General features: G+C 45.9%; 1 protein-coding gene across 1 annotated transcript in view; it reads right to left on the bottom strand.

Moving 5' to 3' along the window:
* Positions 1–2,270: 2,270 nt before the first annotated feature.
* Positions 2,271–17,870, bottom strand: part of LOC132580167 (cathepsin W-like) — a 31,168-nt gene continuing 15,568 nt past the window's right edge. The window contains exons 8-11 of the mRNA XM_060250890.1: positions 14,136–14,200; positions 13,658–13,748; positions 6,620–6,696; positions 2,271–2,875 (exon numbers count right to left, since the gene is read on the bottom strand). Of these exons, the coding sequence (XP_060106873.1) occupies positions 2,759–2,875; positions 6,620–6,696; positions 13,658–13,748; positions 14,136–14,200 (350 nt within the window). The 3' untranslated portion in view covers positions 2,271–2,758. The remainder of the gene's footprint in view (positions 2,876–6,619; positions 6,697–13,657; positions 13,749–14,135; positions 14,201–17,870) is intronic.

Below are 17,870 nucleotides of genomic sequence, written 5' to 3'. Positions count from 1 at the left end.
TGAGGTAGATATGCCCTTTCATCTATAAACCCCCTCAGAAGTTCCTTCAGTTGTTTCTCCCCCCCCTCCCTGCTCCTCGCCCTCACTTTCTCAGATTTTGAATCCTGGCTTGAAGTAGAAAATAAAATTTGTCTTAGCTGGAATCAATGGGTTGGCTGGTTATTTTAAATGAATAGTTGTAGAGCCTTTAATGATATGCTCCCATCCGTTCCTAAACACCATGGAACTTTCCTTTCTCCATTGGACTCCACCCACTTCTGCAGACAGAGCTGCCAACAAGGTAGGACCAATCAGTAAAAACTGCATTGTGCCAGCTAATCAGTATTAAGGAAGAGAAGCCAATACTAACTAGAATGTGCCAAGGTGTATTTGAAGTTCTGAAAAACCAGTTCCCTCCCCCCACCCATCCCAATAGCTCCTCAGGGTTTGCCTGGACCCTGTGGAGTTAGCATTTCAGCACTGAACAAGCTAACCTATGCAAGATCCCAATATGTAAGGCACACATCACCTTTGCCCCTTCACACATGGGAAGTAGGCTTGCGTTGGGGAGGGGGGCAGCTAGAAATGTAAATCCACAGCTAGCAAAATAGTCAGCTGGGTGATTTTGGGCCAGCCACAGTTCTCTCAGAGCTCTCTCAGCCCTAAGGTTGCCCTCCAGAAGCCCTCCCACGGTTGCCCCCCAAAAACCAAGAGGAAAGTGTGATTTTTGTTGATTCCTCCCTCCTATGGCAGCCCTAAACACACCCCAAAATGCTGCTCCCTGGGGATAGTTTAGGGGCAGAATCGCCTTCTCTCCTTGTGCCTGTAGAAATCTTGGCAGAATTCAAGCACTGATTTATTGACATAATTATATACAGACTCCCATTCATTACATGGATGGATCAAAGCAGCACAAACAACACTATCAGTGAAGCTTTTTTAAAAACTATACAAATGACTATTGAAATGCAGCTTTGGAATAGACAAGAAGAGAAAGAGTTATATGACCAAACAAGACCAGCAAACCAATCATTTTAGATGAGGGGAATATATATATAAGTAGGAATGGTAATGATTTCTCTTTTCATGTTCTTATCTAACAGAATGATGACACTACAGTATTTTCCCTGTTCTAAACAATACCTGCTGATTATAATCTGCTTTGTTGGAAAATCAGGTGTAAGTGTGGGATTTAAAAAAAAAATCTATGGAGGACATGACCAATTACAAAATAAGTTTTGCACCAATGTTTCCAGAAAGATCTCTTACATTCCTTCCTTCCTTCCTTCCTTCCTTCCTTCCTTCCTTCCTTCCTTCCTAAAGCAAGGTAAGTTTTATGGAGACACTACTAGCAGATAACTTTTTAAAAAATGAAGGGCCATGTTGGATCAGGCCTGTGGCCCATCTAGTCCAAAACTCTGTGTCACATTTTGTAGAAAAAGAGGTGCCAGAGCTCATTAACACAACTCATTAGCATAACTCATTTGCATATGCCACACACCCCTGACATCACCGGAAGGTGTATTAAATTATATCAGCTCAGCATCTACCTTAAAATGCTGCTTCAATTATAACTATCCTTTCTGCCATACCTTTTTAAATTGCTTTCTCCTATGTGGCCACCACAGTGGCATGATGAAGATTTCCGTCTGCTTTATATGTTTCGGTTATTTCCCCTCCCTCCTTTTTTTTGTGGGGAAGAATATTAGAAAGTTTGTCAAATCTTAGAGTTCAGCAAAATTCTCACAGGGGGTTTGAACAGTGAAGCCCAGAAGTATTTGGGGGGGGGGGGGTGCGGGAGAGAAAGAAAAAGCACAATAAAATTTAGAGGTTCCAGAGCGCCACTCCTGTGAGCTCCTGCTCAAAATGAGGCCTGGAACTGCCACAAAACCATAGAAACTGCCATAGGATCCAGCCATAGCTTTACTCTTTATTCCATCTGTCAGTTTGCTTCCATTTCTGCTTTCTTTCATCCTAGTGGAATGTTTCTCTCATTATTGCCAATTAGAAGATGAAGATGAAGAAGATAGAAGAAGATATTGGATTTATATCCCGCCCTCCACTCCGAAGAGTCTCAGAGCGGCTCACAATCTCCTTTACCTTCCTCCCCCACAACAGACACCCTGTGAGGTGGGTGGGGCTGGAGAGGGCTCTCACAGCAGCTGCCCTTTCAAGGACAACCTCTGTGATAACTATGGCTGATCCAAGGCCATTCCAGCAGGTGCAAGTGGAGGAGTGGGGAATCAAACCCGGTTCTCCCAGATTAGAGTCCGCACACTTAACCACTACACCAAACTGGCTCTCTCTTAATAATTCACATAAAGTTAAAATTCACTCAGCTGAAAAGTAAAATAAAGACTGAAATAAGCAAAATAAAAAACCACATTTTAAAAGTATACCTAATTTTGAGAATGTCACACAAAACTGTATTTTAAAAAACATGCAGATTAAAATTAGCAATACTCAGCCTAGAGACACACTGCCAGGGAAAACAGAAATTCTGATTATTATATGTGTTGACTCTGTATGTGTTCGTTGCCTGATGGGATACACTGTTTTGGTAATATGAAGCTCTGAAATGTATGGCTAGTAGGTGGCAGCACATAACACAGGAAAGGAAAATAACCATGGGGGAAAAACATGCTTGCAGTTAGCAGAACACAGGTGGATCTCTTCCCCATGGAGGTGGGAGCTTTCCTCTCCCCTTTTGCCACCTCATTGCTCTTCTTCCCCACCCCCACCCCCCACCAAAGCACAGGGTGCACCTATACTTTTGCCCTCATCTGGGGCACACCACCTCCACTTCAGATCTTGCCCCTGAATTCTTCACCAAAGCCGTCACCGCAAACATGGCGATGCCACAGGTGTTATCCCCACGGTGCATCCGGAAATATCCCTGAATGGGGAGAGAGTGGGTCAAGAAAATATGAAAAGGATGTCTATCAGATCAAGATGAAAGCTCAATCTAGGGTTGCCAAGTCCAATTAAAGAAATATCTGGGGACTTTGGGGGTGGAGCCAAGAGACATTGGGGCGGAGCCAGGAACAAGGGTGTGACAAGCATAATTGAACTCCATGGGAGTTCTGGCCATCACATTTAAAGGGACAGCACACCTTTTTAAATGTCTTCCTTCCATAGGAAATAATGAAGGATAGGGGCACCTTCTTTTGGGGCTCATAGAATTGAACCCCCTGGTCCAATCGCTTTGAAACTTGGGGGGGGTACTTTGGGGAGAAGCACTAGATATTATACTGAAAATTTGGTGCCTCTACCTCAAAAAACAGCCCCCCAGAGCCCCCGAAACCTCCAGATCAATTCCCCATTATACCCTATGAGAATCGATCTCCACATAGGGAATAATGAAGTGCTCAGCAGACGTTTCCCTCCCCCCCCCCTTTTCTGGCGACTCTGAAGCGGGGGACTGGCCTCTCTACTCACAAGTTGCTGCCAACTTCTCCAAAGGAACACAGACACCCCATCCCAAGAGGAAGCCTTTCAATCAGAGACTGAAGCTTCCGGAGGGAGAAAGGCACATGGTCCTCTGGGGGTGGGGCTTCCCCTCGCCGGCCAGCTGACTGGGGGTGGGAAGGAGCCTGGGAAAGCAGAAGAACCCCTGCTGGGACCTGGGAATTGGCAAGCCTAGCTCGATCCCTACTCACCCACACCTAATCTTGGCCTAGCACCCACCTCCAGCATTTAAGTTCCAAAAAGAGAGGAAGAGACTCATGCCTTTGTGGAAGTCAGACCCTCTGTGCTGGGAGCCCTTGCCTCTCTGCTGACTTCAGATATCTCAGAGCCGTAGTTAGAAGAAAGGCTCCCTACATGTGCTCTGATACTTGTTGCAATCATTTCTACTCGGGGTGGAATTCTAGCAGGAGCTCCTTTGCATGTTAGGCCACACACCCCTGATGTAACCAATCCTCCAAGAGCTTACAGGGCTCTTTTTTGTAAGTTCTTCTAGGATTGGCTACATCAGGGGTGTGTGGCCTAATATGCAAAGGAGCTCCTGCTAGAATTCCACCCCTGTTTCTATTCAAGCTGTGCCCTCTTGTTAATCAAGGATCTCCTTCTATGCAGTTGCCTTGTTGCCAAGCTGACCAGTTCCCAAACAAAGGGCTTTTCTGCATTCCCATTTTCTCAACTTCGCTTATAAGTTCTTGTTTCTTCAAAGTGTTTTGCTCCCTCTAGTGGCCAAGTCGCTGTTTAGATCAGACACAAAAAACTGCAGTTTCAGTCTGCAGGGCATACTCCAGACATATATCAGACATAAACTGCTGTAATATCAAATCGAGCACCAGGGGGAGCAAAATGTGCAGAACTGGGGGTAGGGGGGACAACACCCAAAGCAGGGGTGGCCAAACTTCCTTAATGTAAGAGCCACATAGAATAAACGTCAGATGTTTGAGAGCCACAGGATACAAACATCAGATGTTTAAGAGCCACAAGATGGAAGGCAGGAAGATAGATAGATTGGGGAGGGAGAGATGGAAAGAAAGCAACTTTAAATGCATTCTCCAAGCCACCAACTGCCTTGGCTTGGAAAAGTGATTTAAAGAGAGAAATGCCTTTTTCAAGCCAGCCGACAGGGCAGTGGGGGCTTCAAGAGCCACACAATATGTGTGAAAGAGCCACATGTGGCTCCTGAGCCACGGTTTGGCCAACCCTGACCCAATGGAACAGGAACTGACAAGGGAGGAAATTAAGAATGTACAAAATCCCTCAGTGGCTGTGGAAGGGCCATGGCTCAGCAGAAGAATATCTGCTTGCCATGCAGGAGGTCCAAGATTGGGTTGCCGGACCCCTCAGTGGAGGCAGGAGTTCCCCACTGCCAGGCCTCACTGTCCACATGCCGATCAGCTAGCTGGCAGGGAAACTTATCCCAAAAAAGAGGAAGATCCAGCTGATGTGCAACAATGTGTCTACATCACTGTCCACATGACCCAGAAGTGACATCATCAGGTTGAGGCGACGTTCTGGTATTTGGTAAAAAACTCTATAAGTAGAAACCAAATTTACCATAGAGTTTTTGCCCAAATACCAAAGCACCGCCCTGACATCTTCGATGTGATGATATCACTTTGACGTCACATGGCTGCAAATGATCTGGGCCTCCCTTCTGCTGCTAGTAAGTCCCCCCCCCCCTTGCTGGTTGCCAGGCAGGACCTAACAATCCTATCCCAGGTTAAAACCTGGCATCCTCAGTAAGGATCCAGTTGTAGATAATGTGCAAGCCTTTCCCTGAGACACCTTGGCTGATAACAGACGGGCAGTTTGGGCCAACTCTGAGACGCCTTGGAAACTGACAGGAAAAACCCTTCCAAACACTAACATCTGCCGCCCGTCCCCATCCCATACTCACCCCATCCTTCGATGTCATAAGAACATAAGAACATAAGAGAAGCCATGTTGGATCAGGCCAACGGCCCATCAAGTCCAACACTCTGTGTCACACAGTGGCAAAAAAATTTATATACACACATACACTGTGGCTAATAGCCACTGATGGACCTGTGCTCCATATTTTTATCTAAACCCTTCTTGAAGGTGGCTATACTTGTGGCCGCCACCACCTCCTGTGGCAGTGAATTCCACATGTTAATCACCCTTTGGGTGAAGAAGTACTTCCTTTTATCCGTTTTAACCTGTCTGCCCAGCAATTTCATCGAATGCCCACGAGTTCTTGTATTGTGAGAAAGGGAGAAAAGTACTTCTTTCTCTACTTTCTCCATCCCATGCATTATCTTGTAAACCTCTATCATGTCACCCCGCAGTCGACGTTTCTCCAAGCTAAAGAGTCCCAAGCGTTTCAACCTTTCTTCATAGGGAAAGTGCTCCAGCCCTTTAATCATTCTAGTTGCCCTTCTCTGGACTTTCTCCAATGCTATAATATCCTTTTTGAGGTGCGGCGACCAGAACTGCACACAGTACTCCAAATGAGACCGCACCATCGATTTATGTCCTCAGAGGAGCTCAAAAAGCTACCACTGTCGAAGTGGTAGCAAATTTTTCAGCCACGCGCCAGTCGCCTCTTCGGCATCTGGACGCAGAAGCACACAAGCGAGATGCCTTGGCAATGTGAACCCGCCAAGCCACTTCCGCATGAGCACTTGACTTGTCAAAAAATATATTTTAAATTGGTCTTTTATTGTTGGCTGTTTTTATGATGTAACCCGCCCTGAGCCTGTCCTACGGGAAGGGTGGGCTAAAAATCGAATAAAATAAATAAATAAAAATGTTAAAAAGTCAAAAAGAATGGTCCAGCTTCTGAGGCGCCCCCCTGTCTGATCATGCCAAGCCGCCTCACTGACAGGATAGGGCCACCTTGTGCGTTTGGAGGGTTTGGGACAGTTCTTTTTGAGCCGGGCTGATTTGGGACGCCTCCAATCCACCCCAAAATGCCTGTCTGTTATCAGCCCTTGAGAGCCACTACCCATCTGAGCAGACGGGTCTGATTCAGTGTAAGCAAAAATATAAACACACTGTGTGGGTGCCTGTTTCCACCTGGGTCCTTGTTTGTTTCTGATTCAGTGTAAGGAAGCTTCATGGGTTCACAGTGTGTTCACAATGGCCCCATCAGCTCCTCTTCTTCTGTTTCTCATATTCCCCCTTCCACTGACATCATAATGACATCATAGCTCACCTTCTCTCCCCATTCCTTTCCCCATGAGTTCTGGATAATCCAATACCGTTCCTCTGAGGATCCATGCTGTTTTGGAACTGAACAAAAAAGGGGAAAGGGGTGGTCAGTCCTTAATTTTTTTCCCCATTTCTTGCCTGCCTGTCAACTTGGTAGGATCCAAATAGCCTGTCAGGTGTTGCCTGGTCCTCCTTGGCCACCACCTACTGCAGGGGTGGCCAAACTGAGGTTTGGGTGTTTCACATCACCTGCTAGGAGATCTTTTAACTGGGGATGCTGGGGATTGAACCTGGGGCCTTCTGCATGCCGAGCAGATGCTCTCCCACTCAGCTGTGGTCCCTCCCTCTGCCTCTCCGTCCATCTCACATGATGGATTTACAACACAAGAGCCCTGACAATTATAAATATATGGCCTATATTTTCATATGTGGGGTGGAAAATTTTCCACATAAAACTATGGCAGCAAAGCAAAGAGCCAGTTTGGTGTAGTGGTTAAGTGTGTGGACTTTTATCTGGGAGAACCGGGTTTGATTCCCCACTCCTCCACTTGCACCTGCTGGAATGGCCTTGGGTCAGCCATAGCTCTGGCAGAGGTTGTCCTTGAAAGGGCAGCTGCTGTGAGAGTCCTCTCAGCCTCAGCCACCTCACAGGGTATCTGTTGTGGGGGAGGAAGCTAAAGGAGATTGTGAGCTGCTCTGAGATTCAGAGTGGAGGAGAGGATATAAATCCAATATCTTCTTCTTCTTTCACACATATTGTGTGGCTCTTGGAGCCCCCACCACGCCTTTGGTAGGCTTGGAAAAAATATTTCTCTCTTTAAATCCCTTCTCCAAGCCAAGCCAGCCAGCAGCTTGGAGAATGCATTTAAAATTAAAGTTGCTTTATTTCCACTTTTCTCCTTCCTTCCTTCCTTCCTTCCTTCCTTCCTTCCTTCCTTCCTTCCTTCCTTCCTTCCTTCCTTCCTTCCTTCCTTCCTTCCTTGTGGATCTCAGACAACTGACGTTCCTGTCTTGTGGCTCTCAAACATCTGACATTTATTCTATGTGGCTTTTATATTAAGCAAGTTTGGCCACCCATCATCTACCATGTCACCAGAACTCAAGACTGAAAGTAGGGTCCTGGAGAGGCACCAGATGTTGCAGGAACCGGATTATAATATTATTTCATAAAATCAATGAAGACATATTTTCAATACATAAACTTATGAAGGACAACCAGTCTCCATTATTCCTTTCTCACAGGCAAATGCTCAGATGGCTGGAAGCACACATTGAATTGCAATACATTGATGGTTGTATTTTTTTGCCTGTCTTATTTGTAATAAATGTATGCTTATTATCAGGGCTTTTTTGTAGAAAAGGCCCAGCAGGAACTCATCTGCATATTAGGCCACACCCCCTGGTGCCAAGCCAGGTGGAACGGCGTTCCTGCTCAAAAAAAGCCCTGCTTATTATTATAGTAATTTAGGTCACAAGAACTTTTCGGTTAATGTTGCTAGTCTTACAGAGTGGCCTCTCTCATTGTACTACCTACACAGATGTTGGCAACCTTACAGATACATCAGTTTCCTTTGTTTCTTTCCCCTTGTCTGTTCTGCTTCTGTCTTATTATTTACGCAGATTGCTCCTCTCAAGGTCTCCCTTCCCATGCGGGCAAGATGTGTTCTCACTGTATCTCTCCATCCTAGTTCAGATAGCTAGAATGGTTATCTGTCCTCGTTTGTCATTGTCATTGTATTTCGTAACAATAAAGGACACCCATATCTTTCCTACAGCAACAGACTGCATGTGGAGTCCCCCCTTTCCTAGTGTTCTCAGGCTGCCTAACATGGCTGGCATTCCCCTGTGAGCAAAAACGATGGCAGAGACCATGTCATGCAATACTGTGACATCGTTTCCTGCTGAGTACCTGGAAGGGATGTCAGTGCATTATGTGCTGGTCTTTGTTTTAACCATAGTTTTTACCACAGACATGGGGGAGAAACACTAGAGCAGGGGTGTCAAACTCATTTGTAATGAGGGCTGGAACTGACATAAATTAGACCTTGTCAGGCTGGGTCAGGCTGGGCCATCTGTGTACCTATTTATTTATTTGATTTGATTTATATCCCACCCTCCCTGCCGAAGCAGGCTCAGGGCAGCTCACAACAACAAAATAAAACAATCAATTTAAAAATCGCATGACATTAATATGACAATTTAGACATCAATAATTAAAACAATTAAAACAATCTGGTGCTGATATCATTTGTAGTTGTTTCACTTCTGATGGCGTCAATATTCTTACATTTGCTCCCACAATACAATAACTCTAGATCAGTTAAAGGCTAGCTGGAAGAATGTGGTTTTACAGGCCTTGCAGAACTAGGCGAGGTCCCACAAGGCCCTCACATCCTCCGGTAGCTGGTTCCACCAGTAGGGGGCTGCTACCGAGAAGGCCCTCTCTCTGGTAGATTGTAGTCTAGCCTCCCTCAGTCCAGGGATCACTAATAGGTTTTGAGATCCAGATCTAAGTGCTCTCTGGGGAACGTGTGGGGAGAGACGGTCCCTTAAGGTAAGCAGGTCCTTGGCCATATAGGGTTTTAAAGGTAATGACCTGCACCTTGTAGTGAATCCGGTATACTACTGGCAGCCAGTGCAGTTCCCGCAGCCTCGGCTGTATGTACTCCCACCTGGGAAGCCCCAATAGCAACCTGGTTGCTGCGTTCTGCACTAACTGGAGTTTCCGGGTTCGAGACAAGGGCAGCCACAAGTAGAGAGCATTACAGTAGTCCAGTCTCGAGGTGACCGTTACATGGATCACAGTTGCCAGGTCGTCGCACTCAAGGAAGGGGGCCAACTGTCTCACCCGCCTAAGATGAAAGAATGCGGATTTAGCAGTGGCTGCTATCTGGGCCTCCATTGTCAAGGCAGGCTCCAGCAGTACCCCCAAGCTTCTGACCTTGTGCGCCATTGTCAGTGGCTCACTATCAAAATTTGGTAAGGGGATTTCCATTGCCCAGACCACCACAACTCAGGCAAAGAACCTCTGTCTTCATCAGCTTCAGCTTCAGTCGGCTCAGCCTAAGCCATCTAGCCACGGCTTGCAGAGCCAGTCCAGATTTTCTGGGACACAGCCAGACCAGCTGTCCATCAGTAGATAGAGCTGGGTGTCATCAGTGTACTGATGGCAACCCAGCCCATACCTCTGGGCTATCTGGGCAAGGGGGCGCATATAGATGTTAAACAACATTGAGGAGAGCACTACCCCCTGTGGCACACCACAGTTAAGCACATGCCTTCGGGAGGACTCTCCCCCAATCGCCACCCTTTGTCCCCAACCCTCCAGGAAGGAGGAAAGCCATTGCAAGGTCAGCCCCTGAATCCCTGCATTGGCGAGGCGTCGGGACAGCAACCGATGGTCAACCGTATCGAATGCAGCTGATAGGTCTAACAACATCAGCACCGCCGAGCCACCTCAATCCAGATTAAGTAGCAGAGATATAAACTTTATAAAGGACACAAACACAATTAAAGATGTTTTAAACCTCTTAAAACATGTTAAAAACATTAGTACTCAATCTTAAAAATGTTTTCTTTCTATTTCTCCCATGAGACCTAGGAAACTGGGCAAAGAAAGCTCTGGCTATCAAAGATTTCAGGTTTTCACGGCTGGCATCAACATTAGGGTTTGTAGAATCTTTCGGGCTCAAGTGGTGTGTTCTACTGGAGTTGTTCTTCCAGACGTTTCGTTCTCAGCCGCGGAGAACATCCTCAGTGGCGTTGTGGATGTTCTCCGCAGTGGATGTTCTCCACAGCTGAGAACGAAACATCTGGAAGAACAACTTTCTCCAGTAGAACACGGCACTTGAGCCCGAAAGATTCTACAAGCCCTAATGTTGATGCCAGCCATGAAAACCTGAAATCTTTGATAACACGCCTCTACGGGGAGGAATCCTACTGCTTGATCCGACGGCTGGAGACACTTCGCAAGAGAAAGGCCCAACTCCTCTGCTCACTCACCTTTCTGCTACGCTGCCGAGATACAGAGATCACCCCCCGTTTTTTACAGCAAAAACGCCACTTCAGCACTCCTGCTCACCGCATTTATAACCGTATGGAAAGAGCCCTCCTACGTGACAGAATACACCAAACCAGACGGGATCTAGCCCTCAATGACCGCCAACTTCTTCTCACTCACCTTGAACTCAGCAACAAACTACAGAAAAATGACTGGGACCTTGTTGACCGCATCACTCACACTTCTCATATATCCACCATGGGTCTGGCTACCCCTTCCAGAATTCCTACAGAAGACATTGTCGCCAACATTGAAGCCAGTATCCGTAACCTCCCACAACACATTGCAGAAGAAATAAGAAGAGAATCATCAAGAATCTTACAACACACTAAACCTCCAAAAAGCAACCTCACCCATGCAGAAAGATCAGCTCTGAAAACCCTCAACACTGACAAGGACATACTGGTTCTTTCAGCGGACAAGGGGAACGCCACAGTTATTCTCAATACAGAAGACTACCATAACAAAATTCAGGACCTTCTCAAGCCAGATACATACAGGAGACTTCGCTGCGACCCCACCACGAGAATACTTCGGAAAACAAATCTGTTCATCAAAGGCTCTTCAATACCGATTGAGGATCAATGCCTGCTCAGAAAGTCTGAAGCTCTGCCCCCCAGACTGTATGGCCTCCCTAAGATCCACAAACCCAATATTCCTCTTCGACTGATAGTCAACGCCATCGGCTCGCCTACCTACGCCATAGCCAAACACTTGACCGGCCTTCTTCAACCCCTTGTGGGCAACACTACCTCTTACATCAGGGACTCATCACATTTTCTGGAAAAAATCAAACCCCTAAAACTCCAACCCAGCGATCTTTTAGTAAGCTTCGATGTCGTCTCGTTGTTCACCATGGTCCCCGTCAAAGAAACCCTTGCTCATCTACAACACATCTTTCCTGATGACATCACTGCCCTATTCCACCACGTACTCACCACTACCTACTTCCAATGGAACAATAACTTTTATGAACAGATTGATGGAGTTGCCATGGGAAGCCCCCTTAGCCCTGTCATCACTAACTTTTACATGGAAACCTTTGAAGATACAGCACTAAGATCTTCCCTCCTAAAACCACGTTGCTGGTTCCGGTATATGGATGATGTCTTTGCCATCTGGAGTCATGAAGATGCTGCGTTGAATAACTTTCTCCTTCATCTGAATTCAGTCCATCCTCGTATCCAGTTCACCGTGGAGAAAGAAAACAATGGTCAACTTGCCTTTCTTGACGTCCTCATCACCAGGAAAGATGACGAAAAACTCGGCCACACTGTATTCAGGAAACCCACACACACCGACCGCTATCTAAATAAGAATTCCAATCATCATCCTCGCCAAAAACGTGCAGTTGTAAAAACCCTCATCCACCGAGCATCACGTATCTGTGATCCAAGCCAACTCCAGCAAGAGCTACATCACCTCAACCAGTCACTGCAGGCCAACGGATACTCCCAACAAGAAATTAGAAGAGCCCTCCACCCCAGGAGACCATCCACACCAAATCCCGAGCCACACACAAATGAAGGTACAGCCTTCCTGCCCTACATAAAAACTGTCACCGACCGCATTGGCAAAATTCTCAAACACCACAATGTGGACACAGTCTTCAAGCCCACACAACAGATCCGCCACTTGCTGCGCTCTGCCAAAGATATGAGAGATCCACTTTCAACCCCTGGAGTCTACAAAATACCCTGCTCCTGTGGTGCAGTCTATGTTGGCACTACCCAACGCAGTATCAACACCCGCCTCACCGAACACAAGAGACATTGTCGCTTGTTTCAGCCAGAAAAATCAGCTGTCGCTGAACATGCACTTCAAGAAGGAGACCACGTCATCCACTTTGAAAGAACTGAAGTCCTTTCTACGGTCTCACATTATCACACCCGCCTGAACAGAGAAGCTATTGAGATTTACAAACACCAGCACAACTTCAACAGAAAGGAAGAAGGCATTTCCATCCACCATTCTTGGTATCCAGCTCTGCAAAACACCCTACAGACTACAAATTGCAGAAGGTCACAGAACAACCAGCACATTCCAGAGAACAGTCAGCATAATCAACAACCATCTTCCTTATCTTCACATCCCTTCCAACCCTCCTAGTAATCAACACAGAACAATGGTCACATTCCACAGCCAGTTTCCTTATCACCACCCTTCCAGGAAGCCCCACCAAACAATGGGTACATTCACAAACCAATTGCCCTCTCATCACACCCTCTCCAGCCTAGAAATAGCAGCTCTCCAGCAGCCCTGGCCTCACTCAATGCACAGCAGCCAAGAAGGTCAGAGTGCCTGCTCCGGCTGCAATGCCACTGAGGATGTTCTCCGCAGCTGAGAACGAAACGTCTGGAAGAAAAACTTTCTCCAGTAGAACACGGCACTTGAGCCCGAAAGATTCTACAAACCCTAAAGCTCTGGCTCTTTCCCTCCCTTCCGAGGGGACCAGGGGGGAGAGGGGCTTGCCTCAGTAGCTCTGCTGTGCAATTGAGAGAACCTAGCAAAGCAAGCTCTGCATCCCCCCCTTCCTCCCCAAGGGAGGAGCCTCAGCCAACAGAGAACATAGAGGTTTTGCTTTCTAGCTCCTGTGAGATTGAGCAAGCCTTGTTATGTAGAAGGAAGCAAGAGAGAGGGAAAAGGAAGCAGATGACAGCCAGTTGCTCAGGGGCCTGATAGTAGTCTTCCAGGACACGTTTGACACCCCTGCACTAGAGGGTCATGCAACGCTGTATTGTCACTTTTGGGGCACTCGTCTGGAAGTGACATCACAGCATTATACAGGACTGTTTCTCCCAGTCTCAGCACCCCCCCCCTCCCAATTCTCTCATGGGTTGCCACCAGGGGGGCCAGCAACTCTGCCCTTTTGCTGTGTAAAACTAGCTTAACGACAACTGTTGTTTTGGATTGGGAACAACATTCTGCTGACTGGCCACAAAAGTTGCCCCAGTGCTATTTACCTTTATCCCAAAATCTCACCTTGCCCGTAGCCCACAATGAGGGCAAAATGGTCAAGGTATTCCTTGCTGCAGTCATCAGAAGTTCTCCAGATAACTCCATTTTTGTAATGCTATTAAAAAAAGAAAAAAAAATCAAGGCAGACAAGGATCAGCCTGAGAAGACTCCTTGAAGCAGGAACAGACTGCTGCTCTGAAGAAAGTGCAACCAAGAAAAAGGGGGTGGATAAGGTCAGTAACTAGGGTTGCCAGGTCTGTGCTGGAAAATACCTGGAAACTTGGGAGTAGAGCCAGGAGAGGGTGAGGTTTGGGGAGGGAAGGGAAGGGGCCTCAGCATACTACGATGCCGTAGAGCCCATCCTTTGAAGCAGCCATTGTCTCCAGGGGAGCTGATCTCTGCCAGCTGGGGATACAGTTGTCAAAGTGGGAAATCTCCAGGCCTCACCGGGAAGCTGGCAACCCTATCAGTAACAGAAGCTTTCACTCCATCAGAGACTTACCTGAAGGACTTTCATATTGAAAAGAACAGCTATGGGACCTTGTGAAGCAACAATTTCAGCCAGGTCTAGAGAGAAACAGGACAGGGTTAGCATTGGGGTGCAGCAGGCAGAGACTAGAGGTCTTAATTTTGATCTTGGGTGGTGCCTAGAAATATGGGTCCCGCCCCCTGTCTCCAGTGTCAAGTTTTAGGCCTGTGAATACACACAAATATAACAAAGACTTCTAAGAATAAACAGTAGGTTTTCCTCACAGACAAGTCATCCTCTCTAGTTTCCTACATTTAAGACTAAATGAGGGGAGTTGGGTCACCTAAAAATTGAAATGAGCTTTCAAATTGCTCAGAGCTCTTCCATGGTTGAACTCACACAAAATATTTCCTCTGTGGAAAAACGCCATCTCCTGGGGTCCCCATTGCTGTGACCATGGGCACTATAGTATCTGCTGACACCTCTTCTGGTGTTCACCAAGTGTTTTTTAGAAAGTGGGTGGGACCAGGTGGTACTTTTGCACATAGGGCTGCCAAGCCCCCAGTCCAGGTAGGGAATCCCCCGCCCCAGAGGTTCCCAACCTGCTGGCCCACAATGGCCACTGTAGGCGTTTCCAGGGAAACTCTATGGTTTTCCAGGATGCTCTAGCCACTTGGGAGATAAAACTCTATGGTACAATAGATACCATAGAGTTTTAACCTCCCAAATGGCTAGAGCATCCCGGAAAACCATAGAGTTTTCCCGGAAATGCCTAGAGTGGCCTGCGTGTGTGCCGCCATTTTGATGACGTCACTTCCGGGTGACATCATTTTGTTGTACACGCGCGTTGTGCACGTGCAAATGTCCCCCATCGGGGCTTGAAGAGGACTTGGCAACCCTATTTGCACAGCAAAGCTTCTGACTGGCCACTGATTTATTTTATTTATTTATTTATTTTAGTATATTTCTATTCCACCCATTCCCTGTAGGGCTCAAGGCGGAGTACAACATATAAAAAAACCAATAAAATACAATAAAAACATTTTATAAACAGCTCAGCAGCACACAGAAAATTTACCATATCATCATAATATTTTCCATGTTTTGATTGGCTGTGCAGATTTTTTTTTAAACATTGTTCTGACAAAAGTTGCTACCACAGCACAAGGACCTTCACTGCATGACTAAAGGGAAGCTACAGCAGTCATTTTGTGGCAGGCTCTGCCTCTGCAGCAGCCATTTTACGGCAGCCATTTTGTGACTGAGCCCACCACTCCGTGTCAGAATTCCAAAGGTGCCCATGGACTCCAAAAGGACAACGACCTCTGCCATAGTCCCTCCGCGAAAGAGGCCACAAGCAAATATTAACACAATAAAATTTATTTAGTCACAAAAGCTGTGTGTTCATTCACTGCTCAAGAGATCAGATCTTGGGCCTCTTTTCCTCAGTCCCAATAAGGGTTGCCATTTGCCAGATCTGTGTTGGAAAATACCTGGAGGGTGAAGCTGGGAGGGAGGGTTTGGGGGAGGGGATGGGCTTCAGCTTTGTACAGTGCCATGAAGTCCACCCTTCAAAGTAGCCATTTTCTCCAGGGGAGCTGATCTCTGCCAGCTGGAGATCAGTTGAAAAAGTGGGAGATCTCCAGGCCTCCCTTTGTGTGTGCTCAATATTCTACTAGATCACAACAGATTGCACAGATCTTACAAAGACATTGGCATGTTATTCAACCTCTTTTGGGGTGTTCTAATTTTCTGACTATAGGATGAGGAAGGGAACACAATTTCCAGGATATTTTAGTACATTCATATTTGAGAACAGGCTGTGAGAGCTGGACCACAAGGAAGGCTGAGCACAGAAGAATAGATGCTTTCGAGATGTGGTGCTGGAGAAGAATCTTGAGAGTCCCTTGGACTGCAAGATCAAATCAGTCAGTCCTAAGGGAAATCAACCAAGACTGTTCCCTGGAAGGTCAGATGCTGAAGCTGAAGCTCAAATACTTTGGCCACCAAATGAGAAGGGAGCATCCACTAGAGAAGATCCTGATGCTAGGAAAGACAGAAGGCAAAAGAAGAAGGGGACGGCAAAAGATGAGATGGCTGGACAGCGTTACTGATGTAACAAACACGAATTTGAGCAGACTTCGGAGGATGGTGGAAGACAGGAGGGCCTGGTGTTACTTTGTCCATGGGGTTGCAAAGAGTTGGACTCAACTGTGCGACTGAACAGCAACAACAACAACAACATGTGGCAAAGAACCCATCTCCTGGTTGGACGTTTTAAGTGTGGGAAAGGATGCCTTGTGTGTAATTATACAGTACAGGCAAATGAAGTCACTATTAATCAATTTACTTAGCATGTAAAACATCTTTCAAATTATGGATCACCCAAAATTATTTATTTCAGGTGTTCCTGTCCCAAATATTATATTGAATCATCCATGCGACCTTTTAAAATTCATGTGTTGGACCACTTGTCGCATGTCAGATTAAAAATTCAGGAGGCTTCAATCTTTAGTCATTTTCTGGAATATCAGCATGATCTTAGATGTGCTGTAATGTACAGGTTACAAACAGGTAATGACTATGGTGTCAAAAACTCCCGTAGATTACTTTTGCAAAAAGAGGCATACTTCATACATAAGTTTTGTTTAACACAGTGGCTCCGTATAGGCCTAATGCCAATTTGGATCTGTTTCCATATCTTTAAATCAGTTATTTTCAACCTGCAATTCGCATGGATATCATACTGATTTTTTTGTACTCTGTCTCTTTAAAATTTTTTGCAAGGCACTCAGCTGCACTCAATTTAATGTATACCTTAGCAGTTGGGAGTACAGAATATTGGGACTAGCTGCACCTTTATTGCATGAGCACTGGGTGAGCAGTGTGATTTTTCACTTATTTTTCAACTTGAATTGTATATTAATTCAACTAGAATTGTACATTATTTCTTATTTGTTGTATGTTACTTTTAGTTCCTGAATAATTCGTATGTGTGGTCAGATGAAGGTTGCTTTGAAACAGGCAAAGATTGAACCTAGGAAGAGTGTTACCACATCAACTATTTAACTACACAACCATTCAGCACTCTTGTGAATTATTATATCATATAAAGACTGTTAGTATCTTCATTACAAATTCAACGTTCTTGGATATCACTGGACTAGCAGTTTCAGGGCTTTTTGTAGGAAAAGCCCAGCAGGAACTCATTTGAATATTAGGCCACACACCCTGACACCAAGCTAGCCAAAACTGCATTTCTGTGCATTCCTGCTCAAAAAAAGCCCTGACAGTATTCTGTTTTGGACTGTTAAGGATTCAGGTTTATCCTGCTGAAAGGAAGTACTTTTATTTTTGTCAGTGTTTAATGTGCACAGTAGTTTCCATTATCAAGTGAAGTTAATATTTTTCAGAAGAATGAGTCATTGTTGTTAAGTTACTTACTGTAACTGTATACAAGTATTGTAGCACATATTTATTGGTTGTAATCAGGGCTTTTTTTGTAGCAGGAATTCCTTTGCATATTAGGCCACACACACCCTGATGTAACCAATCCTCCTGGAGCTCACAGTAGGACCTGTAAGAAGAGCCCTCTACGTAAGCACCAAGAGGATTGGCTATATCAGGGGCTATGTGGCCTAATATGCAAAGGAGTTCCTGCTACCAAAAAAGCCCTGGTTGTAATACAATTGTCTACATGGCAGTTCACTTTATCTCAACCTAGTCTGTGTTTTCCCTGTTTTGTTGCCCCACCTGGAGGCTGGCAAG

This window comes from Heteronotia binoei, chromosome 1 (genome assembly GCF_032191835.1).
Source record: "Heteronotia binoei isolate CCM8104 ecotype False Entrance Well chromosome 1, APGP_CSIRO_Hbin_v1, whole genome shotgun sequence".
NCBI lineage: Eukaryota > Metazoa > Chordata > Lepidosauria > Squamata > Gekkonidae > Heteronotia > Heteronotia binoei.
The sequence above is the reverse complement of the archived record's forward strand: the minus strand, read 5'-3'. Positions and strand labels throughout refer to the sequence as shown.